This window comes from Carcharodon carcharias, chromosome 10 (assembly GCF_017639515.1).
Source record: "Carcharodon carcharias isolate sCarCar2 chromosome 10, sCarCar2.pri, whole genome shotgun sequence".
Classification (NCBI taxonomy): domain Eukaryota; kingdom Metazoa; phylum Chordata; class Chondrichthyes; order Lamniformes; family Lamnidae; genus Carcharodon; species Carcharodon carcharias.
Window position 1 is genome coordinate 130,491,963 of NC_054476.1, and position 25,397 is coordinate 130,517,359.

Sequence of the window (25,397 nt, forward strand, 5' to 3'; positions counted from 1 at the left end):
TTTTTAAAAAAGATGGTTGTTTATTTTTAAAATACTAAATAACCCAACAATAAACGTTGCTTCACTCACTCACACATTCACTCACAAATACAGTCAAGAAAGGTTACACAGTAAATGATAGTGCACTGTTACAACTTGTAAGGAAAATACTTGTCTGATGTAATCTGAAGATCAAAGCTGCAGGTCTGATGAGAAGTCTTCTTTAGTCAAAGAGCCGATTAAGGGATTTCAACAGCCGGGCTAGGGGAGGTCTGCAGGAATCCTCTTGAAGGAATGAGGTTGGTTTCTGTTTCTTTCTTCAGCAGATGAACAGTCAGTCCTTGTGTAAGATGTCCAAGAAAACAGTCATCTATTGTGTGGGTCGGAGAAAGCACAGGCTTTAGGAGGGGGTTTGATATTCTTTCTGTGGAGAAAGAAACAGAGTTAACGTTTTGAGACTGTATGACTTTTCTTCCTCAGTACTGTGATTTCTTTACCAAATATGGTGGTGTTCTTAGATTACTGGGCCACATCCTGCTTTGTTGTTTCTGGATTACTGTCCCATTGATTAAGATGTCCACCTTGATGGTTTAAAACAATTGCTTTTTTCACCAAAAGACCCATTAAGTTCAGCAATACCTTCTGATGGTTTTTCGGGATATGTCGGGATATCAGCATGTTTTTGGCTTGAAGGCACCTTTTGTCCTTGTGAGACAGTGAGTTAGTTCCCTGAATGGGTGATGGAATCTACACAGCAGTGTCACCTGATGTTCAGTGGCCATTTGTGGACACAGTGACCTTTTTAAACCAATATTTTCAATGTCCACATTGAATAAGGTCTGCACTTTAAATTATAAAAATGCCATGCCTTGCATGACATTACTTATAACTACCTTCTACTTTTACTTTTTCCTGTTTCTACACACTAACCTGCACTAAACTGTGAACAAAAATACTTACTGCCTCAATCTTCTACTACAAGTATTGGAGGTTCCCCCCCCCCCCCCCCCCCCCCCCCCCCCCACCTCCACTGAATTCTCACTTGTGTTAAATTCCTGACTCTGTTTATTAAAAAAATTTTTTTTTTTTTTTTTGCAATAATAAATCATACACTTTAATCTCCATTATTATGCAGCTGGTAATCAAGGTGACAGAGATAGGTGATACATTATCTGCAACACTTGAAATTTCAGCAGAAAGAAAAGAATTATTGTTTAGCATGATTCCCATTCCAATCACCGTGAAAGTTCCAAACCTGCCTCCACTCTGCATTATGGTCTTCCCAACACCACCCAACAGCTCTCAACCTCTTAGCCCCAACCTGAGGCACGAAAAGCTGCCAAAAAATGCACCAGCTGCCATGCCAACTGCACAGCCCATCATGAAGCCCATTTTAACTTGTCAAAGCACTCAGTTGTGTGAATGTTCTGTGTGACCCATCCTGATGGATTGGAAGGCTAAGACCTTTTGTTGTGCTGTTGAATATGTTTTAAAAGTTCAATTAGATACAATATGAACATTTCACACCTGATCACATTTTACTAGTATATTAATAGATGAAAAAATCAGACAGTGACTGAAAATTCCATACACCCACCAGCACAATTTGCAATCCTAGTGATAACATAGCTTTTAACATTATGGCAAGTTACCATTAGTACAAAAAGAATAATAATGGATTGTAGGCTGTAACAGCACCTCCCCATCATAGGGTTTGCAATTTAATGAACAAATCTGATTGATTAAAGTGGTTCCTCAGTTCTATATGTTTCATGGAAACTAACTTACAGCACAGGAGGCCATTTAGCCCATTGTGCCTATGCTAGCTCTTTGAAAGATCAGTCATGCTAGTCCCATTGCCTTACTGTTTGTCTGTCATCTTGTAAGTTTCCCAACTATTTGTGGAATCAGCTTCCACCACTTTATCAGGTAGAGTGTTCCACATCCCAACAACTCAACTGAGTGGGAAAAAAATCCTCACCTTCCCTCTAGATATTCTTACAATGATTTTGAATCCATTATGTCCAGTTATTGACCCATTTTCCAGAGGGAAATAGCTTTTCTCTATCTACTCCATCAAAACCTCTCATCATCTTGAAAAGCTCTGTGGTCACCTGTTAACCTTCTCTGTTCCAAGGAGAACAATCCTAAATTTTCCAACCTGACCTCAGAACTGAAGTTGCTCATCCCTGGTAACATCCTGGTAAACTTCATTTGCACTCTTTCTAATGCTTTTACATCTTCCCTGAAGTGTCCACAATTATTCAGCCTGAGGCCTGAGCAGTGTTTTATAAAATTTTAATATGACCTTTGCTTTTATGTTCTATTCCTCTATTTATAAATCCAAGTAAACTATATGCCTTCTAATCACCTTATCAACTTGCCCTGTCAGCCTTAAGGATTTATGTCTTTGAAACCCAGGTCTCTGTGCTCATCTACACTTTTCACCATCTTGCCATTTATTGTATACTGTCTTTCCACATTAGTTCTCTGAGTGCATTACTTCATTCTTCTTCATACTGAACTCCATTTCACCATCATAAGCTATCATGAAGATTATAAACTATCCTGATTATGATCTATTTTACCAAATGATCTGTAAACTTTATAATGCAGTTCCCTACACCAGAGTCTTGGTTGTCTATAAGAATTGCAAAGAGTAATGAACCCTAAACTGACCCTTGGGGAACACCACTGCAAACTACCTTCCAGTCTGAAAAACATCAATCCACCATCACACTTTGCTTTGTGTCACCAGACTAATTTTGTATCCAAACCACCACTTGCCCCTTATACCTAATAAGCCTCCTTTGGTGAGTGCCTTCTGCAAGCCCATATATACATCCACTGCCTAACTTGATGAACCCCCTCAAATAATTCAGTGAAGTTTAGCCAGACATGATTTCTATCTATCAAACATGTACTGGCTATCCTGGATTAACCCATAACTTCCCAAATGAAAGTTTATTTTGTCCCTAATAATGGTTTCCAGTACCTCCCACCACCGATTTTGGACTGACGAGTCTGTAGTTTTCTTGTTTTATCCCTCTCCCCCTTCTTGAATAATGACATAAAATTAGCAATCTCCAAGTTAAAAGACTGTGATCAATTCCTCTTCTATTTCTATCTTTGCTTCTTTTAGCAACCTAGGATGCATTCCATCTGGATCAGGTGACTAACCAACTTTCAGTCATTCTAATCATTTTACTATATTTTCTCCATTATTAGCCTATTATTTACTTCCCTCTCTTTTCTGATTGTAGCCTTCACATCATCCACATGCTTTGAGAACATTGATGCAAAGTACTGATTTAATACTTTTGAAATGTTTCCTGTCTTTTTTTAATTCGTTCATGGGATCTAGATGTCACTGTATAGGCCAGCATTTATTGTCCATCCCTAATTGCCCTTGTTCAGAGGGCATTTAAGAGTCAACCACATTGCTGTGGGTCTGGAGTCACATGTAGGCCAATTAAGGTAAGTAGATTTCCTTCGCTAAGTGGCATTAGTGAACCAGATGGCTTTTTACAACAATCGGCAATGGCTTCATGGTCGTCATCATCAGGCTTTTAATTCCAGATTTTTATTGAATTCAGATTTCACCACCTGCCATAGTGGGATCCGAAACTGGGTCCCCAGAGCATTAGCCTGGGTCTGTGGAATAATATTGTACAGTGACAATACCACTATGTCACCGCCTCTCTCTCTCTCTTCCCCCCCACCCCCCCACCCAACTCTCCGAATGTCCTTTGGTCTCCAATACGACCAACCTCTTCCCTAGCTAACTACTTATACTTTATATGCTTATAGAATGTTTATGGTTCAATTTAACATTGCCTGCTAAACTTTTCACAGAACCTCTCTGCCTCTCATATTAACTTGTTCAATTCTTGTCTGTACATTTCACAATCTTCCTGGTTATTAACTGAATCTTGTTCCGAACATTTTTCAGAAGTCTCCTGTTACTATTTTATCTCTTTTGTCGCCCAGAATGGATTAGCTGTGGATGCTCTACCTTTTCCCTTCAAAGGAATGTGCATACTTTCTGCTTCAACTGTCTTTTTCATGAATGCCCTCCATTGCTCCGGAATAACAGAGAAGTAAAAAGAGGAGGGGGACATAGCAGTATTGATTAAAAATGATATTATAGTTCTAAATAGAATGGATTTACTACATGGTTCTAGGACTGAGTCTGGCTTGAGGTGTGATAAATGAAAATTTGTCTGCAAATTTCAGAGGTGTCTAACAAAAATAGAGTAATAATATTAGAAGGCTTTATTTATCCTAATTAAACTGAGAAAAAAATAGCGTTTAAAGTTAATGGAGAGGAATTTCTGATATATGCACAGGAGTATTATTTTCAATAATTGCTCAAGTCTAACAAGGACTGGTTATGGGAAATGAAGTGGTGTAAGTGATCAGCTAGCTAACAGTGGACACAGCACAATTCCTTTTAAAGTAATTATGAGAACAGACCAGAAGACACTGAATGTAAATATGTTCACAGTTAGTTTCAGTGATTTAAGAGGGGATCTAGCACAGGTAGATTAGGAAAGGCGATTCCAGGATAAAGCAGGAATATTAAGAACCACTTCATGGCCTTGTTTGAACCATGTCTCTGTTAATGCAACCACGTTGTATTCCCATGTAGCAATTTGTGCCTACAGCTCACCAACGTTGTTAATTACACTAGTTTCTTTAATTCCAATTTAGTGTAATAGCAATCTTCAATTTATGGATATATTTCAGGTAATTTTAAAAGTTGTATAAAGGGTCCTCAGTGTTCATGGTATTGAAGCAACTCGGGTACAGCTATTTCTGTGTCTTCTGTTTAAACTAGCAAATCTCCTTTGGCATTTCCCACGGTAAGCTGGATGTGAGGCTATTTTATGGCAACATGAGCAGAATAACACAGTATATTATTTAACTGTTACAGTGGAGCTATGTTTGTGTTTGCCTGTCCCTTTAAGGCAGCAAGGTATAATCTCTGTAAATAAGCAGTGATGTGGGGTCAGTAAGAATTACATTGATCTAGTTGAAGAAAGGTGGCATATTGGCAGTAGTGTAAATTTCTGGGTCCTGATCAATCTGTAAACTTTCTTCAGCAACTGTGATTGACATGAGCATGACATGACTAGGATTTATTTTTTGTATATATTTTTAATATAGTTCAGTTGCAATTTGTTGCTGTTTTACCCAATGTGACAGATTCTGACAATATAGGTGTGTGGAAATAAATAGTTGTGTTCCTTAGAAGTTACATTTTTGTGAGGCAATTTTGTTGTGTCTGTTATGATGCAGCCTGCCTCGCTGCAACTGCTGTGCTGTTTACAACTTTTCTACTAGTCAGCTTTGAAGACAGCCTTTATCAGTCTGGGTGATTAGCACTTTATTTATTTAAATTTTGAAGCTCTCAGTTCCTCACAAATTCAGCTCATTGACAGTGAACTCTGAACTACCACAGGGAGAAGAAATGGGTGACGGTGGGTGACACATCGTTGCGGATCTTTAAATGGGTACCAGTGACTGACCCCAAAGAGGTGGGTATTTCATGATCATTCACTTTAATTGATGTAAAAATTGAAGTCTGTAATATAAAGCTAAGGGTCATATGAAAAATCTGCTTAGGCAATCTTGATCCAGTTCCTAGTGGTTTGGACCCACAACACAAAACTGCCCCTACTTTAAAATTAAATCCCATGTGCACACCAAAGATACCAGAGTATTGACATTGGAGCTAATTTACACTTTTGGGATAGGGAGCTTTTGGCTAAGTGTGCTGTATTTCACCTGTGAGTGGCCTATGATGACACGGGTTGCTCAAAACATACGAATTAGGAGCAAAAGTAGGCCACTCAGCTCCTCGAGCCTGCTCTGTCATTCAATAAGATTAAAAAAACTGATCTGATTGTAACCTCAACTCCACATTCCCACCTACCCTCAATAACCTTTCACCCCCTTGCTTTTCAAGAACCCATCTAGCTTTGTGTTCAAAATATTCAAAGATTCTGCTTCCACTGCCTTCCACCTAAAACATGAATATTTTTCAGCAGAAAATTCACAAAGCAAAACTTAAGTTTCACTGTATTATCATAGCCACTGGAGGAGTAGAAGAGGGAGATACCTAACCTTTTGGATGTATAATTGAGATTTCCATTTTTCTTTATGACTGCTTTTTCTAGATTTCTTTTGAGTGTTCTGTGGATGCTGGGAGACTTTCTGAAAGAAAGTGATTACTGAACCCAACAAAATGATTTTCATTTCAACTGTGTGGTCCTTTGCTCCAATTTCACTAAATTCCCAACCAGTCATTTTCTGTCCTGGACTGTTGTACTGACATTATCTTTCACAGACATTCACCTCCCTTTCAAATATGCTAAATTACTTTAAAAGAACAAAGGAAATAAACAGCCAAATAAAGCATTTTTATAATAGGGTGTAAGAAGTAACAACAATTTACAACCTCAATGTTAAAAATAAATTCCAGATTTATTTCTTTAGCAATCTGAGGCAATGTTTAAGCCAATAAGAAAATAGTTGTGTTAACAAAGTGTTTCATGTCATGCAATAGTCACTGTAGAAGTGAAGACTGACAATAAACAAGCAAAGCAACTTCAAAAGCTGAACACCAGAGAAATCAGTGGAACAACTACTTATTCTGATTTTTTTTTTAAAAAAGGCATATGACGATACTCATAATAGCACTCTAACCCTAATTCCAGTAAACTACATATTTGTTCATCAAATATTACCACCTTATCAGAAGACAAAAAGGCTGCTTTTAAAGTTCAATTGTTTTAAATAGTTCAAGGAATGGATCAGTTAGCTTGAAATCAAATTTATCAACTGTTTATGATTTGGTTAGGTGGGGAGGTAAAGCACTTTGGATATCCAGTTACAAACTTATTTCAGCATCAATGTTTGGTCAATGATTAAGGTTACAAGAATGTCTTTAAAAAACCCAAATTCAATGTCTCTGTGCATGCAAACTATTGCCCCACCTTCACAACACGTGGATATGTTGTCAACTCTCAGGTCCATCCTTATCTTTCCCACAATTCTAATTGAATTCCTACAACCAGATTGCTGCTTCTCCTAAACTAGCAAAGCCACAAACAACATTATGACCATGGGTCCATCCTGCACCCTCATCCTTTCTACAGTTTTTGACATGACTAACTACATTATCTCCCTCCAAGCCTCTCCGCTGTTTTTGTGCTGGTAAGACTGCTCTCACTTGGTTCTACTCTACCCTTTTTTCAACAGAAAATCTTGACCCTCCTTTACCTCATTTACATGCTACCCATTTAGTGCCATCATCCACAGATACAAGGTTAACTTTCACATAAATACTGATGACAGACAGTTCTATCTCTCCAGCACATCTCTCAACCCTTCTAGTCTCATCCAATATCTAGCCTTGGATGAGTTGCAATTAACCACTGTCTTTTTGCCCCCTCACAAACACTTTATTGTTGCCATCAACTCTATCCCATTCCCTGGCCATTGTCTCCCATCTAAATCAGACTGTCAGCAACTCTGTTGCTTTATTTAACCTCAAGCTAAGCTTCCAATTTCATATTTTCTCCATCACAAACTGTACTTACTTCCACTTCTGTAACATCACCAGCCTCCATTCCTACCTCAACCCTCTGCCACTGAGACACTTATTCTTGCCTTTGTCAATTCCAGACTCAATTATTTCATTGTTCTGCTGGCCAGTTTATCATTTCCACTCTCCATAAATGCCAGTTTGTCTAAATCCTATGTTGCCTCTTATTCTAATCTGCACCAAGTCCTGCCTGCCCACTATCTGTTCTTACTCTTTTAGTTCTTGGTCTTTTAGCAGCTTAAATTAAAAACTTTCTCCTTTGTGTTTAAATCCTTTCATGGCCTCATCCTTTTACATCGCTAACCTTGTCCAGCTTTACAGCCTACTCCTTCCTTGAGTTCAGCATTGTGCATCTCTGCCCTATTCCTCCCCTTTCCATTGCTCTATTAGTAATGCTTGTCCCTTGAGCCTTTTCCCCTTTACATTTGTGAAGCACCTTAGAACTATTTTTCAATGTTAAAGATACTATACTGATATAAGTTAACTCTAGTTCCTCACATTTTTGGTCTCAGCAATTGCTGAAAAGAGAGCTGAAGCTTTTAACGTACTTGTAACGTGGCTCATTACACTTGCTAGGAGTGACATACATTCATACTCAAAGACCCATTCTCTGCAAACAAAAGGAATATGTTCAAGCCTTGTGCCTTTTGTGAATTACCTGGAGGCTTAGGGAGGCTATAGTTCCCCATTGTTTTTTCCATGGCAACATCTCAGCCAATCAGAGTCATTTGACAACCAATTAGCACTGCTTTTCTCCTGTAGTATAAATTGTTGTGATCATTTAAAATTTGGCATTCTTGCATTTGTCCAAGTGCAAAGCAAAAAGTTTTGGCAACATGTCTTTTTTCAGCAATATTCAAGTTCTGTACTACCAAGCGACTGTCTCTGTAATTCTTCAAAATCAGTCACCCTTAGTGATATCAACTGTCACTAAAACTATTGCTCCTATTGACAATCATTGACTCTCTTGTTTTTCTCTTTTTTTTCCCAAAGGACATCCGAGCTCCTCGCATGGCTCAATTGGTAAGTGTATTGACTAGTGTAGAACTAAGAATGTCCCAGGTTCAATTCTTATTCTGTGCTGAATTGGCTGATCGCAACTTACTTTCTCTCAGACATGCTACAATTGACCTCAGTGACCCTGTGTTAGCAATAGGGTTAAAAACTATCCCAGGTTCTCACTGTGATCACTATGTAGTGACGCTTGCTAAGGAGTGTATCAGTAAGAGCAGGACCTGGTTTGACTATTTGTCCCACTTTGTTGAATTGTCCTTTACAGCACCTGAGGGAAAGGTGGGAAGAAACTTAGATGGGAAGGGAAAGACAAAAGGACGCATATAAGTCTCCTTGTGCTGAAAAATAACTAACAGATCATATGTGTCACCAGTGACACCAACTCTGTGTTTTTGAGTTCCAGTGTTGTCACTAGACTTAAGTCGCATCAATACATTACGGGAAAACCAGATGCCATTACAGCTCTCCACCGAGAGAGTTTATAAGGGCATATTTTACAGTTGTATAGTCGGATGCTTTCACAATTCATGTGAAGTTAGTACAGAAGGAGTTGACTTTTCAGGCAAGTTCAAGGTGCTTTTCTATCCATGAGAGAGGAAATAGCTGTGAACTCATACAAACCTGTTTTAGCTTCAAAATCTTAATGTTTTAACTTGGAAAATCCAGGCAAGGACTAAGATGCTAGGCATTGGCAAACTTAGAAAAATATTGTAAGAGGGTGCAAAGACTGAGGTGGGGGGATTGGGGTGGTGGTGCGGTTGGTGGGAGTAAGGAGTTCCACAGTTTTGAAGTTCTAGTCCCCAGTAAAATTATTACTCTCCCTTAATCTGGTCATTCCCCCTGGTACTGCCTTCATTTCCACTCCTTTAAGTCCAAGGGATGCAGATTTGATGCAAGGATGCAGGCTTGAAAGGATATGGAAGACAACTGGTTTAGCCATCGACTGCCAGATCTGACTGGACCCTTGGAACACTCTTGGAACATTCCCTTGTCTGCTAAAACTGTTTGTTATTTCAGGATAATTCTGGAATGCAGAGATAACCCTGGCTTCTTTTCTCTACTGAAAACTGTCTTCTTAAGCCCCTTGCCTTTACCTCTCCACCCTTAACTCTAGGAACAAGTGTGAGGAGCTCATGGACTTCTTTGTCATTAAGATTGAGACAATCCATCAACTGCTTCTGCCACTTCCTTCCACTAGATCACCTGTCAAAACCTCATTTAACGCTTCCCTTTGCCCTAGCCCTGAACTCGTTTCACTAGTTCCTCTCCTATCTCCTCTCATGCTTTTTCAGAGATCACCTTGTCTGTGAAACCCACCGCCTGTTCCCTTGGTCCTATTCCCACTAAGTTGTTGGCCCATGTTAGCTGATATTGTGAACAGTTCTCTTCAGGTGTTGCCTTTCTTTCCTTTAAATTTGCCATTATCCCCCCATCTCCTCCAAAAAACAACCTTTGACCCCACTGTCCTTTCAAACTATTATCCCATCTCAAACCTCCCTTTCTTCTCCAAAGTCCTTAAACATGTTGTTGCCTCCCAATTCAATGTTACTAAACACTGCAGACATGTACATAAATGTTTCACTTTAAAGAATTATAGTTTAACAATGCGTGGTATGCCAAAGACAACATAAGAAATAAAGTTAGAGGTTTAATATTGCTTTCAGTGCAATACAAACACAAGAAGAATTTTGAAGGATACAGGGGTATTTTCATGTAGTGTAAGGGGAACTGAAAGGCCAGTTTACCAACAGCCCCTTCTGCTAAGATGGAAAACAGCCAAAAAGGCCCGAGTTGCTGACGTGTGCTTGCCACCAGTTTCAGAGCTTAACATGCTAGCATTAACCAGTATGGACAACATTTATTTAACACATTAAATGTGGATTCATGGGGAGGGGGAGATAACCCACAGCCTGTGCATGAATTATCATGGGGGAAGAGACTATAGTCACAATTTACAAAACACATTGGTCCATAACTTCAAAGCTCTGGGGCGTCATAACTGTGGGGTGGGGAATTCCCCAAAGATCCTCTGGGGAGCCCCACCACCACCACTCCAGAAATCCCATAGTTGCATAGCAATTGCATAGGAAGTTCAAACTTCCATTGGACAGTTGCCTGCAATCGGAAGCATTTGAAAGTACGATTTATGTCAAACCTCAGATGGTTTCAATTGTCTTACAGTAATAGTTACCTAGGAAAAGTTGGAAGACTTAAAACCACTTCCAACTGCTGGGTAACTGTAGTACTGACCACCGCCACCTCCGACACTGCCCCCCCCCCCCCCCCCCCCCCCCCCCCCCGACTCCCCCCACCACTTGCAAACCCCACTAAGGGACACCCCCGACCACCTGACCTGACCCCCCCCCCTACCACTGACTACCCACCCACTGAACACTCAATCCCCTGACCACCACTGATTAACCGAATCCCCTCTGACCGAAAAGGAAAGTCTATAACCACAGTGTTGCCATCACCTCAAGATCCTCTCGACTATGGAGGCAACTGATAACATATTAGCCAAAGTGTAGTCAAATGTAGGTTCTATTGATGCTAATTTATAGAAATGCCAGGTGGATGGGAGAGGAAGGGTCACAAAGTGAATCAGGACGGAGGGAGGAATGACTTTCACCAGCCTTCTGTTGAATGAATGCAATAAAAATACCTGGAATCACTTTCAATTCACACTTCTGGTGAAAAAATGTGTGAAGTTCAATTTCTGTATGAATGGAAGGAAGGATGAGAAGAATGAGTTAAAAAGTGCTTTGCTTTACTTTCAATCCTTGATTGTTTTTCTTTACACCCTCTCTGTCCCACATAGAAAATCATAATAAAATCAGGCAGAGACAACATAGTTTTGTGAATGGGAACTCATGTTTGACGAAGTTATTAGAGCTCTTTGATGATGTTACAAGCAAGGTGGATAAAGAGGAACCAATGGATTTGTGTGTTTGGATTTCCAAAAGGCATTCGATAAGGTGCCATATAAAAGGTTATGACACAAGATAAGATCTTATGGTGTTGGGGGATCTGATATATTAGCATGGATAGAGGACTGGCTAACCAACAGGAAATGGGGAATTGGGATAAACAAGTCATTTTTAGATCGGCAAACTGTAACTAGTTGAATGTTGCAGGGATCAACTATTTACAATCTGTATTAATGACTTGGATGAAGGGACCAACTGCATTGTAGCCAAATTTGATGAAGGTACAAAAATAGGTGGGAAAGCAAGTTGTGAGGAGGATACAAAGAGTCTGCAAAGAAATATAGATAGGTTAAGTGAGTGGGCAAAAAACTGACAGATGGAGTATAATGTGGGGAAATGTGAGGTTGTCTACTTTGGCAGGAAAGATAGAAAAGCAGAGTATTAATTAAATGGCAAGAGACTGCAGAATGCTTTGGTTTGGAGGGATCTGAATGTGCTTGTACATGAATCACAAAAAGTTAGCATGCAGGTACAGCAAGTATTAGGAAGACAAATGGAATGTTGGCCTTTATTGCAAGGGGTTTGGAGTATAAAAGGAGGGAAGTCTTGTTATAACTTTACATTGATGAGATCACAACTAGTGTTAGTCTAGCCCATTACCACACCTATTTGGTCACATTAAGGGAGGGGACATACTTCCATTGGAAGCAGTTCAGAGAAGGTTCACTAGGCTGATACCTGGGTTGAATGGGTTGTCTTATGAGGAAAGGTAGAACACTGGGGTTTAGGAAAATGAGAGTTGATCTTATTGAAACATATAAGATTCTGTGGGGGTTTGACAGAATAGATGCTGAGTGGATGTTTCCCCTCATGGAGGATTCTAGAACTGCAGTCTCCCATTTAATAAAAACAAAAAAACTGCGGATGCTGGAAATTCAAAACAAAAACAGAATTACCTGGAAAAACTCAGCAGGTCTGGCAGCATCGGCGGAGAAGAAAAGAGTTGACGTTTCGAGTCCTCATGACCTTTCGACAGAACTCCAGTTCTGTCGAAGGGTCATGAGGACTCGAAACGTCAACTCTTTTCTTCTCCGCCGATGCTGCCAGACCTGCTGAGTTTTTCCAGTCTCCCATTTAGGCTGGTTTGAAGAGGAATTTCATTTCCCAGAGGTGAGTGTTTAGTGTTTGGAATTCTCTTCCCCAGCATGCAGTGAGGCTGGGTCATTGAATATATTCAAGGCTGGGCTAGAGGGATTTTGATTGACAAAAGAGCTATGGGGGACAGGCAAGAAAGTGGAGTTAAGGCCACATTCAGAATAGCAGTGATCTTATTGACTGGCAGATCAGGCTTAAGGGGTGGACTGGCCTACTCCTCATATTTCTTAGGTTCTTATGTTTTTACGTTCTTAGGACAAATCAAAATCAAAGAACAGTCTTGAAACAAAAGGTACAAAGGGAGACAAAGGCTTCCCACTGCTGCCTGTGTCTGATAACAGCTCCTCTCCCATTCTTCTGGAGCTGAATGGTGAGTGTGTTTAAACTCAATTGCATGGTGCTCTGACATGACCCAGTGTGCTTACTGCTAGTTTTATTTGATTTGTATTGTTCTATCTTTTGGCCTATGAGTAATATTGGAGAGGTTGTATATCATCATCCCCAGTTGCCCTGAGAAGGTAATGGTAAGCTATCTCCTTGAGAGATTTACTTAATTTTTGTTTACAACTGAGCGTCTTGCAAAATCACTTCTGAGGGTTTTAAGAATCACTCATGCAGTATGGGACTGGAGTAACATGTATATGTCGCCAAGACCTGGTAGAGATGGCAGGTTCTCTTCCATGAAAGATATTATGAAACTCGTTAAGTTTTTCATGTATACTTTTTCCCATTTTATCCTACGAATTACTGGATTTTGCCATATTGGGATTTGAGCTGTTAGTCCAGCCCATTACCACACCAATTCTATTACTATACTCAAGTGCTAACTGGTAAAAAATTATGTAAAGCAAAATCTTACCATTTGATATTTTCATGTATAATGCTACTTTGCAATATGGCAATTTTCTTATGCCCACACATAATAACTTTGTTGTCACCAGGCTTGTTCAGCATAAGTCCGCCAAAACGCTATCGGAACAATAACATATCTGTCTGAAATGCTTCTTGTGACACCCTTAGTTCATCACCTCAAATTGGCCCCATCATAGGTCCCTGGCAGTGATTGACCTGTAACCACCAGAATGTTACCCTAGTATTAAACAGTTGAAAATACATTGCCCAAGTTTGGAAGGACAGAGTAAATAAATAGTTTGTTCTCAAAATTCATGCAGAGTGGAAGTGTCTTGAAACTTCACTGAAACCTATTGTCAACAAGGATGTGAATTCCTTAACTTCAGCTCACCCTTTGAGGAAGGAGAGGCAATGCCATTGCAAAGAAAGGTTGGAGCACAAGCCACTTTGGGATTGCGTAACACACTTTAGGTGGCTGATTGTAGAGCAGTATAGTAGAGGATAGGAGGTCTTGTGGCACTATGGATAGTGTCCCTGCCTGAACCTGAAGCTCCAGTTTGCGCCCCAACCCCAGACTTGATGGCCAAGGAAGGTGCATTCATAATGCAGCCAAACATGTTGAGTATCAACACGCAAATCCTTCCAGCACATGTCAGGCAGTAACAGTAGGAGAGATTCCTTGTCAGCATCTGATGTAAAGAACACTGGAGCCTTTACCACCACTATCCAGATCACAACATCCCTGAGTGAACTGTAACATAACATCACCACAGGTAGAGGAGCTGTGGAATATATACATGAGTGAAGGAATAATTGAAAATATGAAATGGCACACCTCCAATACAATTGGTGCTGTGACCTTTGTCACATTCACCATGAATTAACTACTAATTCATTGACTATGATTTTTTTTTTAAAAAACAACACTGTTAGCTCAGTAAGTAAATGCACTGAATGTCACTGACCATGTATAGAACCCAGAAGTCCCAGATTTAATTCTTGCTCTCTATCTAATTAAATGGTATCAGTGGTGTCAGGATGGACTATTGTATTTGGTCAATGTCCTTGGGCTAAGGAGGAAGAAAAGTTGGGTATGAGTTTTCTTACTGATTGTTTACCAGGAACACATATTCTCTCTTCGACCCCCTTTCCCCTCCCACCTCCCACCTTCCATGCACCCTTTCCCCTTGCCTTGACTGAATAAAGTGCAGGTGTGGACATCGAGTGCGGGCAAGGTTTAGGTTTAGGTTGGTTTCATATCCCTACTGTAATCTGTGTTGACAATAATAACTGGCTCTACTCATGGAACCATCTCCAGACTTCAGCTCTTCCTTTAATGCAGACATAAGTAGACTCCTCCAATGGTGCTATTTGATAACAGCAATGCTCAATTGAGCAACAGAAACTAGCAAGTGCCATGTTCGATTCTCAGCTTGATTCTTAATCCCAGATTCTTGATTTGATCGACTGTCATGGCAGGGCTCTATGATTGGTCTTAACATCCCTGGGCAAGGGATGAGGAAACTGTTGTATTAGATGAGAACAGAGTTAGGCTTGGCTCTGATGCCAGATGTAGTAGAACAGCTTGACCGTATTTACAGTCTAGACTTGCACATGGAGAATGGTCACAAGGAACAATACAGCACCTTGAACCCATATCCAAGCAGGAGTCAGTGCCTCCAGGAAACAGGGACAGAAACTAGGGAAAGAGCTTCAAAAGTGCTTATTGGTGACACTAATAGAGACACATTGGACCTAAACTATCGAATTGATTTTTTTGCTTCCTAATGATCATTTCAGATTGATTTAAGTATGTGTTTCCTTCCTAATCTTTCAGATGAGACTAGTAATCAGAGCTCCCTGTCAGATGCCTACCAGGTAAAAGTGGACAGCAGTACAAACTCAAGCCCCAGCCCGGAGCAAAGTGAACCTGTCAGCCCAACACTTCTGTCTGATTTTAAAGCGGATGATTCACAGCCTCCCATGCTTGGGCAGGAAAGCATGGAAGGTATGGAGACCAATAAGAATTATCTTTACTGTTACTGTGTAATCATGCAGAACTATTCTAGAGCAGTTACTAGGACAACAGTTCAGAACATTATGCAGAGGGTGCTGAATTGTCAGAGATGCCATTATTCATTAAATGTTAAAATGTGGTCCTGTTTGGCTTCTCCTGGTATCCTGACTAAAATCATTCCCCCAACGAACATCACTTTTTGTCTTGCACTCATCAGGACAAATGCAAGAATGCCAAATTTCAAACAATCACAACAACTTATAGTACAGGAGAAAAGGCATGCTGATTGGTTAGCAAATTGAATCTGATAGGCCGAGGTATTGCCATGGAGAAAGCAGCGAGGAACTGTAGACTCCACAAGCCTCTGGATAATTCAAAATAAAGCCACAAGCTTTGAACATATTCCTTTTGTTTGCAGAGAATAGGTTCTTGTGTATGAATGTATGTTGTTTCTAACAAGCATGAATGAGCCATGTTACAAGCTACCTTAGTTTGGTTGTTAGTGTAGCTATTAGCACACACTCGGGATTGTTCAACAAGTGCTGCCCAATCGCAGAATCACATCCAACAGTAGACATTTTGTTTTGGATTTTGCAAGCACGGGCTGGTTTATTACAGTCTGTACTCAGCCTGTTATGAACAGCTGAAGGAACATGTTGTTTGATTGAACCAGCCAATCGTTTGGATGTGCGGCTTATGTACCTGGCATTGCACCAGCACTGAAATTCATGCATAGCATTGCTCAATTGTGTAGTAGGCAGAATGTCCCAAGACTTCTTTATTCTTGCACTCCAACCCTCTTGCAATAAAAACCAACATGCCTTTTGCCTTCCTAATTACTGACTTTGTGTTCCTTGTACGAGTACACCTAAGTCTCTCTCAGCATAACATTTAGGTGTTTCATTCCTCTTAAAAGTGTTCTGCTTTTCTATTCTTACTACCAAAGTGAATACAGTGCAGAAGCTTGCCATTTAAACTTTCAGTATGTGCTGAAATAACATGTCTACAATTGTCCTCAAGAGACACACACACACACCTCATACACTCCTGTCATGCCATTCAAGACGAATAGCTTGCTAACGCCAATGAAAAATGTCTAGAGCCATGTATGAAGAATAGTGGTTAGGGAGAGTTACCGGAGCGTATTTGGCATTCATAGAATTGTACTGCAACACCTTTCTTAGAGGAGGGGAGAACATGTGCTCCATTGTTTATATGTACACAGTAACAGCGATGCTGTAGAACTCACAGTTAGTACTCAGCTTTCTTATCTTCCCTCCAGAAAACACTGACTCTCATGAGGGCACAGTTCCATCAGTACTGCAGTTCTTCTTTCAAGTAGTTTGCTATAATAACCATTCTGAACACTAATACCAATTGCTCCAATAGAGATCAGCTAACTGAGCCTAGACTATGAGTCTCAGAAGGCTATTCCACTGTCACTGGATTGTAATTAGGAGTGGGAACCCTGGCTGTATATCCAATTCAACTCTCAGGGCCACTGAAGCCAGTTTATAGTGTTCTATCTATTGCCTCAGTATTAAAATCAGTGAGCTCTGTATAAACAAGGAAATAATAGTTCTCATCCTGCTCAGACACAGTTTCCATTTAATTTATTAAAATATTTTCATCTTCCTGATGGTGTTTGAATTATCTGTGTAAACAACTGCTTTGAAGAAAGTGTAAACTGATATTCCAATTTCCAGGTTATTTTGATTAGAATTTCACTGTTCTCTCACCTCCTGCTAGAATCTCTACCATTTCTCTGTCTGTTATTCAGCAAGTGGACATTATGGTTATAGCAGTTATAATTTCTCAATTCTCTCTCACAGAACCTTCCCTTCCTTCCTCAGAAGTAGGAGATGACCCTCCAATGCTCACAAAGGAGGAGCTGGTTCCCTTGCAGCCTCAGGTAAGCCAAGAATATATTGTGTGTACACCTACATTCAGGGAAGACTGAGCTTGTATGTATATTTTTAAATAGAGCAGAGCACATGTTTGAGTTGAGCTCCAAAACCAACTTTGAACTCTTTTACTTGGGTTATTTAGCTGAGTTTGGACATATGAGTCAAATGTGCACATCCCAGAATTTTATTTTAGAGAAGCACAGAAACCAATGAACAAAGGACAAATCTTAGGCTGCACATGCATACTGCCATTTTCATTTTGCTATAAATGCCCCTGCTTCAGTGCCAGGTCAAATATCATGTAGCCACAGTGGAAGGGGAATGATTAATTCCTGACAAACACGTGGGCGAAACTAGTTAGAGAAATTTTAGCCATGCTGCAGGACCATTGGTTTATAAATTAAGATGACAGATACCAACACTTGTAATGCTTCAGAGAATAATGCAGTTGTTTAAGCCTTTATACAGGATGGTTTAACATGTGCTAAAAGCATTTGAGTTTTGTGACTGTAAACCTAATACTTGGGCTAAGATAAAAGTAAAATACTGCAGATGCTGGAAATCTGAAATAAAAACAAAATGCTGGAAAAACTCAGCAGGTCTGGCAGCATCTGTGGAGAGAGAAACAGAGGTAACGTTTTGAGTCCGTATGACTCTTCTTCAGAGCTAAAGAGAAGTATATATACTATATAAGAGGGGGTGGAGCAAAATGGGAGGGCTGGGAAAGGTGGGAGCTCAGGAGAGAGTGACTAAGGTGTCATGGACACAAGACAAAGGGAGTGTTAGTGGTAGTGTTAAAGACGCAAGAAGGTACTGAGAGTGGCATAAAGATAAGATAGCAGAATGTGTTAATAGCAGAACAAGGGTCAGCGCTCCATGAAAACACAACATAGTAAAAGTGACAGATAGCCCTGTGGAGTCAGAGAGGGGTGGGGGAAAGCGCATTGGGGAAAAAAGATAAAATAAATAAGGATTAAAAAAGAGGTGAAGATGGAAGAGAGAGTTCATGGTCTGAAGCTGTTGAATTCAATGTTAAATCTAGAAGGCTGTAAAGTGCCCAATTGGAAGATGAGGTGTTGTTCCTCCAGTTTGCGTTGGGCTTTGCAGCAGGCCAAGGATGGACAGGTGGGCATGAGAGCAAGATGGTGTGTTGAAATGGCAAGTGACAGGAAGGTCTTGGACGGTGAGGAATGAGGCGATAAAGGGGAAGGTGTTGCTCCTTCTGTGATCACATGGGAAGATGCCATGGGAAGGGAATGAGGAGTTGGAGGTGATGGAGGAGTGGACCAGGGTGTCACAGAGGGAACAGCCCCTATGGAATGCTGACGTGGGGTTGAGGGGAAGATATGTTTGGTGGTGGCATCATGCAGGGGTTGGCGGAGGATGATCCTTTGAATGCGGAGGCTGGTGGGATGAAAAATGAGAACAAGTGGGGACCCTATCATGGTTCTGGGAGGGAGGGGAAGGGGTGAGGGCAGAGGTCAGGGAAATGGGTCGGACACTGTTGAGGGCCCTGTCAACCACCGTTGGGGGGGACCCTCAGTTTAAGGAAAAAGGAAGACATGTCAGAAGCACTGTTTTAGAAGATAGCATCATCGGAACTGATGCGACAGAGGCGGAGGAACTGGGAGAATGGGATGGACTCCTTCCAGGAATCAGGGTGTGAGGTGTAGTCGAGATGGCTGTGGGAGTCGATGGGCTTCTATTAAATATTAGCAGACAGTATATCACCAGAAATGGAGACAGAGAGGCCAAGGAAGGGAAGTGTCAGAGATGGACCATGTGAAAGTGAGAGAGGGGTGGAATTTGGATAAATTTTTCAGGTCCTGGCAAGAGCATGAAGTGGCACCAATACAGCCATCGATGTGGCAGAAAAAGAGTTGTGGGAGGGGGCCTGAGTAGAACTGAGCAAGGAATGTTCCACATTCCCCACAAAAAGACAGGCATAGCTGGGGCCCATATTGGTACCCATAGCTACACCTTTGATTTGGAGGAAGTGAGACAAGTTAAAGGAGAAACTGTTCAGTGAGAGAACAAGTTCAGCCAGGCAAGGGGGAGTGCTGGTGGATGGGGATTATTCGGGCCTCTATTCAACCAAGAAGCAGAGAGCCCTCAGACCATCCTGACCATCCTGGTGAGGGATAGAGGTATAGAGGGACTGGACGTCAATAGTGGAAGTCCAATACTTGGGCTTCTTGGTGACCTAGTGGGTAAAAATGTTGACACATGGGTAGCTACAGTTGCCTTTATTTAGGGAGGGAAAATTCAGTTACTGATCACTTTTCCTGTGGTCTCTGCTGCAAAATTGACATTGCATAGGGAGAGGCAGGGTAAAGCTTGCTCTGATGCTTTCCGTGGTCGGTTAGCCTGCAGATTCGCTGTCTTTAGGCTTGCACTTGAATGGCCACTTTAGCAAGGTACTCGAAAGTGGTCAACCAGCTAGGATCAATGACTAGTAGAGCAGGGAAGAAATTTGGGAAGAGGGAGCAATCTGGAATGTTGACCCAGAAAGCTGAGCTATAATTTACCCATTTTGTGTTTCTTTTTTGGTCTCCTAATTTTTCTTTTGCAAATTAATTCCCTTGGGAGTATAAACGAGAATCAAGCTAAAAGGTGGTGCAAATAACTTCCAGACTCCAGTCTCTGTGGCTGTTTGTCTCTAAATCCCATTGATATTGAATTGGTTTGTAACAATAAAGCTGACTCACCGAACCATACAGAATTTTTACAAGTCATTTCATTTATTAATTCAATGAAGAAAATATTTAGACAGGAGGCTGAAAATCTCAAGGCCACAGAATTTTACTGCGAATAGAAAACTTTAGTTTTGTACTCAGCAACAGTGGGATTCACATCTTTTCAGCGTTTATTTCATAGGAACCAATTTCAGAATGTTAATCCAGGTGTTGTATTGCAGTGAATTTGGTTTAAACTAAAATTTTGCTGCTATGACAGGACAGACTTTCTGATTCTTCAGATCAACTCTTTTTATAATTTGTTAACAGGTTGTGGAAGAGGAGGACGATGAAGATTCAGGGGCACCACCATTGAAGAGGGTTTGCACTGGACAGAATGCTGTGACCCAGCCAGTAACTCAGAGCTAACCCAGAATCTCAACTTGGCTCTATTCCATGGTATACTCTGACTTAACCATCACACAACTGACTGACTGACTTTGAAGAATGATATTTATTTTTTACTTTTAATGAATTGTGATGGTTATGACTTCTGGGTCTGAATTTAAAATGTTTCTGTATTGCAGGATGATGTCCCTTTTGTTGGGTGTGGTCCATGGCTCCACTGGGTCTTCCTAGTTGAAGACACTTTTATATTGATAGTGTCAAAAGCAGTACTCTAATAGAAAGGAAACGCCCTGCTCGCCTCTTAATTGTATCCAACATTTGGGTTTGATGGGTCTTAAGAATACCTATTGGAAGCAAGAAAATGGGCCTCCTTCTTATTGATCCTCCACAGGAACCGGCTGCACACTGCTACAATACAAAAGGTGGAGTGGAGACTTGAGGGCTGCTATTATGGAGCCCTAGCATCAATATGAAAGTGCCTTGACACTGAAGTGCCTCCAAGTCTTAATGAAGGTTAAGTGAGCTGACTGAAGACAGATTTATATTGATGTTGATTCTTGACTACATCCCTACACCCTGAAATCCTATCCACGATGTAAAGTTGGAATTTGTCATCTTCAGCCAAGGAAGGCACGAAGGATGCAGTTTAAAAAAAATATTGTTGAAGCTGTCTGTAAATACTTAGTACATAAGAACTAGGAGCAGTAGGCATTCAGCCCCTTAAGCCTGCTTTGCCATTCAATAAGATCATGGCTGATCTGATCTTGGTCTCAACTCCACTTTCCTGCCTGTTCCCATAACCTTGACTCCCTATATTTCAAAAATCTGTCTAATCTCAACCTTGAATATATTCAATGACTCAGCCTCCATAATGCCCTGGGGTACAGAATTCCAAAGATTCATGAGTGTCTGAGCAAATGAATTCCTTCTCATCTCTGTCTTAAATGGGCAACCCTTTATTCTGAAACTATGCCCCCTAGTTCTAGATTCCACCACAAGGATTCCACCACAATCCTGTCAGCATCTACCCTATCAGCCCCCTCAGAATCTTGTGTTTCACTAAAATCAATTATTTCTACTAAACGCCAATAAGATAGGCCTACCCTGTTCAATCTTTCCTTATAAAACAACCCCATAAGACTAAGATACAAACCAAGTATATTTGAAAATTACATCTTCTGGAGCTCATTAATAAATTTGCTTAAGCAAAAAAAAAATAGAAAATCTTAGTGGAGGAGCAGGTTGTACCTTTAAACTACTGTGGGTCTTTGCTGTACCTTTTGCAGATACAGAAAATTATGCACTTTTTTCAGTGATACTGAACCAAGTTTCTGTACCTTGTTAACCAGGACTTGTATTTTCCCCTGGGGAGAACCCAATAGTAACTCACAGATGATTTAGAGATTTGCTAATAAAATAAACAAATTTTGTTCTTGGATACATTTGTCTACAGTGGAAAGCTGGCCAGGGTTCTTGCTCCTTATGATTATGTTAAAGAGTCTGTATAGATGACTTGATGACTGGATTCGATTTAATTGTATATCCCTCCACATTTGAATCATCTGTTGGCACTGACTGCATAGACTCACACATGAAGATTGAACACTTTAGCAATATAATAGAAGCTGCTGGCACCCATGGAACAGTATCCCAGTAAGGAGTTGGCATGTTGAGGAGGAGGAAGAAAGAACATTTCCTCCCAGCTACCAAAACAAATCACATTCTATTATTTTGGTCACTAAATCAAACTGCCAACTGCCTTCTGCAGCTGATTTACTGAAAAAAAATTGCTCCCTAACTGGAGATGATACTGGATTAAATGCCAGCTGGGTAATATGGCAAGTAATATTCATCAATCAACCAGTTTAACAATAAATATACAATCTGACAGATATAAAGACCCTTACACTGGGAACATGACTATGTTTATTACACTGGTTATCATATGACAATGTCTCAGTTTTTAGTGAAAACATCACTGTTTAACCATCTTAATTATTAGCTGAGGTGTTGCCAACTGATGTGTATTTTGTGGCAACGCATTGGGCTTACATAAGAATTGTCACTTAAGTATGGTACCAGAGGTCAGCAACGTGTCTGAACTACCCCCAACCCCTGCAAGAGTCAATCAACACTTTAAGAAAGGGAGAAATTTTTCAAAAATAAAACCTTGGACATTCATCATACTGACTTAATATTAAACCTATTATTAAACCTATTACAAATTATGTACCCCCAACTTTGCAATATGTTTTTCTGTTCAATTTTCTGATTGGCTGTTTAGGCACAAGAGTGCAAGAAAATCATTTATTAATTGGACAATAAAGAGACATAGTAAAGTGTAATATTTTCCTTCTTATCCACATTATCCTTGGACCGTGCCCTTCCTAATGTAAGTTTCTCCTTGGACACAGTGCTCCTGCCTAAGCATTGCCTCTTCCCTTCACAAATGACCCAAAATCTGAGTTCTTGGTGTCCCCCAATCAAGTTCTTCCCCATGATCAATGCCTACTGCCTGGCCTAGGTGTGAGTATCAGTGTTATTTGTCTGAGTTCAGTATTTAATTTCTGATCCTTACTTGCTGTTGTCCTGATTCTATTTTAAACTTGTCTATTTAGTGAACATGACTCTCCCCTCTTTCATAAATCAATCCATCTACAAATCTTCTCTGTCTCAAATTAGATAATTATAACATTTATCGCCATATGAAAAGTAGGTAATAGTGAATCAGCAGCCCATTTTAAACATGCTCTATCTTCATTTCTACTGAAGTCGATTAATAAGAAAATCAGGTAAGATGTAAAATGGGCCAGTTATCTGCTATTGCCCGTTCTTAACCTAGCAAAGTTAAAAGTACCCCAAATCTCTTCTTTCCAGAAGTGCATCTAATTGCATTTTGTATGGCTTTTGTATTGTCTGCTTCAATATCTTGCCCTTGTATAATATTTTAGATCTATATTACCCTTTGGGTTTTAAAGTTCCACCTGACTCTATTTCATATTCCTAACTTCCTAATTTTTAACTTGTGATCGCAGTGAATAATTTGAATGTTTTAGCTTTATCATTTTTTTTAAGATCTTGAAAACATTAAAAAGTATTAAAGATATTCTGTATGAATAAGCAAAGTATGGATCTTTATAGTGTCAATTATGGTGTGGCCTTCCCCGTGCCCCCCCACCACCACCACCACCACCACCACCACCAATCCCCATCTCACCCACTGATCCCCACTCCAATGGAGATTCAGTGTACCTTGCTGATCTAGATAGCGGATCTTTTAACCACTGGGCTCTCTTTCAGAGTCTCTTAAGAGCGGAGATTTCCTAATTACAGTATGGACACACCCACCTTGCTGATACAGATTTTGCTTTTCATGGAAGTGAAGCCAGGACAATGTGAAAACTATTAAAGGTTGTAATTTCTGAAGAAAAATGCATAAGAGATATATTTTTTGAATACAAAGAGCTAAATAGACTAATCGATTTGTATGTTGAATATTTTTCTTTGTAATTCCATTTAGCTTGCTCTTTTTGCTACTCTTTGTTTTTGGTCCAGAACATCATATTGAAAGTTTGCTTTGTACGCATGGAGTGTTGTGCAATGGAATGAAAACCAGTCAGAATGTTCTGGGGCATTCGAACTGGCTCACACTTTCTCATAGTAAAGTTTGAATGGTAGTTAAGTGAATTTTCCTAAGATATGAAGGGCAGTTCATTTTTGGAGTTGTAATGGATGATATGTCCTTGAATTTTATACTGATAGTTGATTTGTAACTCAACTTTTCAATCAATCTCAGAATACACAGATTTGGATGAGTGATTCTAAATGTTGTCTGTATCAAAAGCCTTGATCATTATTAGACTAGTGAGGCAATAGGCACTGCTTAAAGTAGGTCCATGCACACATTGTATTACACACCTGTGCATAGCAGCCAATACTGAGAATTAATTCAACATGAGTGACTAGATCTTTGTACTTTAAATGGTTCAAAAATGTAATTAAGTTCCTTTCATAAGTAAAAAAAAAATTTGTTAGCTTTATTGCAAATATTGTTCCTGCCTCAAATAAATTTGTCCAGGCAGTGAAGAAAAACATTAATAAATTGTCACACTTTAGCAGTGTGACATTCCAAAGAAACCATGATTTGAAGATATACAGGAAAGTCCCGCCTTTTGCGGCTTCCTTGTTCATGTTTTCACTTACCCACGCTTTGTACTTTGTACACCGCATCGCCCATTGAGTGAACAATGTTCACTTATCTGCGTTTTCTTCTCCCTCTCTCCTCTTTCCCCGGGGAAACAGCAGCCATGACGGAGCAGAAACTAGAATGGTTGCCGCTGTAGCGCAGTCCGAACAAAGGGATTAACCCGGAAATGTCCGAATCTCTCGGTCCAAAGCTGCAATAACAGCTTTGCTCAGTTTTGAAATCTTCACTGAAGTATTGCTCAGAGTTCCCCTGTCTGTTGTATATAGGTACTGCACCACAATTTACTATAGAGTAACTGTCCAAACCAGTGCTGCCCTCGCATTGCTATCGAATTGAGTCCCATTGAAAAGCATGTTCATTGTTCGCGATTTTGCTGTTTGTGAGGTAACCCCTGCGAATGGTGGGACTTTACTGTATGTTGACTGTCAAATGGGGTATGTTGCTTGGACTGTGAATGCAGTAGCAGGCTTTACACATACCACTTAACAAGCACTCAATTTTACAAAATGACTAGTTTGATTCTATTGCACAGCCCAAGTTCTAAACAATGGATTTTCAATTTAGTGTTTGGTTTAAATGTTTTTCATGTTTATATTTCCTTTTTAAAAAATTGAAAAGGTAAGCAGCAGACTTGGCAATCGGTA

General features: G+C 40.2%; 1 protein-coding gene and 1 long non-coding RNA gene across 3 annotated transcripts in view; one reads left to right on the forward strand and one right to left on the reverse strand.

The window, feature by feature from the left end:
• Positions 1-21,354, forward strand: part of LOC121283430 (B-cell CLL/lymphoma 7 protein family member B-like) — a 43,539-nt gene extending 22,185 nt beyond the window's left edge. Inside the window, exons 2-8 of one of the 2 annotated variants that reach the window (XM_041198000.1) lie at positions 5,444-5,519; positions 8,585-8,614; positions 12,943-13,057; positions 15,377-15,547; positions 17,389-17,468; positions 20,469-20,597; positions 20,726-21,354. In XM_041198000.1, coding sequence (XP_041053934.1) covers positions 5,444-5,519; positions 8,585-8,614; positions 12,943-13,057; positions 15,377-15,547; positions 17,389-17,468; positions 20,469-20,567 — 571 coding nt within the window. In that variant the 3' untranslated portion in view covers positions 20,568-20,597; positions 20,726-21,354. The remainder of the gene's footprint in view (positions 1-5,443; positions 5,520-8,584; positions 8,615-12,942; positions 13,058-15,376; positions 15,548-17,388; positions 17,469-20,468; positions 20,598-20,725) is intronic. The other variant, XM_041198002.1, reaches the window with a different exon arrangement.
• On the reverse strand, positions 1-24,989 carry LOC121283431. Its single transcript, XR_005944259.1, has 2 exons — positions 24,750-24,989; positions 1-403 (listed from the first exon to the last, which is right to left on the reverse strand). It is a non-coding gene; the product is annotated as an uncharacterized LOC121283431 (long non-coding RNA).
• Between the last annotated feature and the right edge of the window lie 408 nt (positions 24,990-25,397).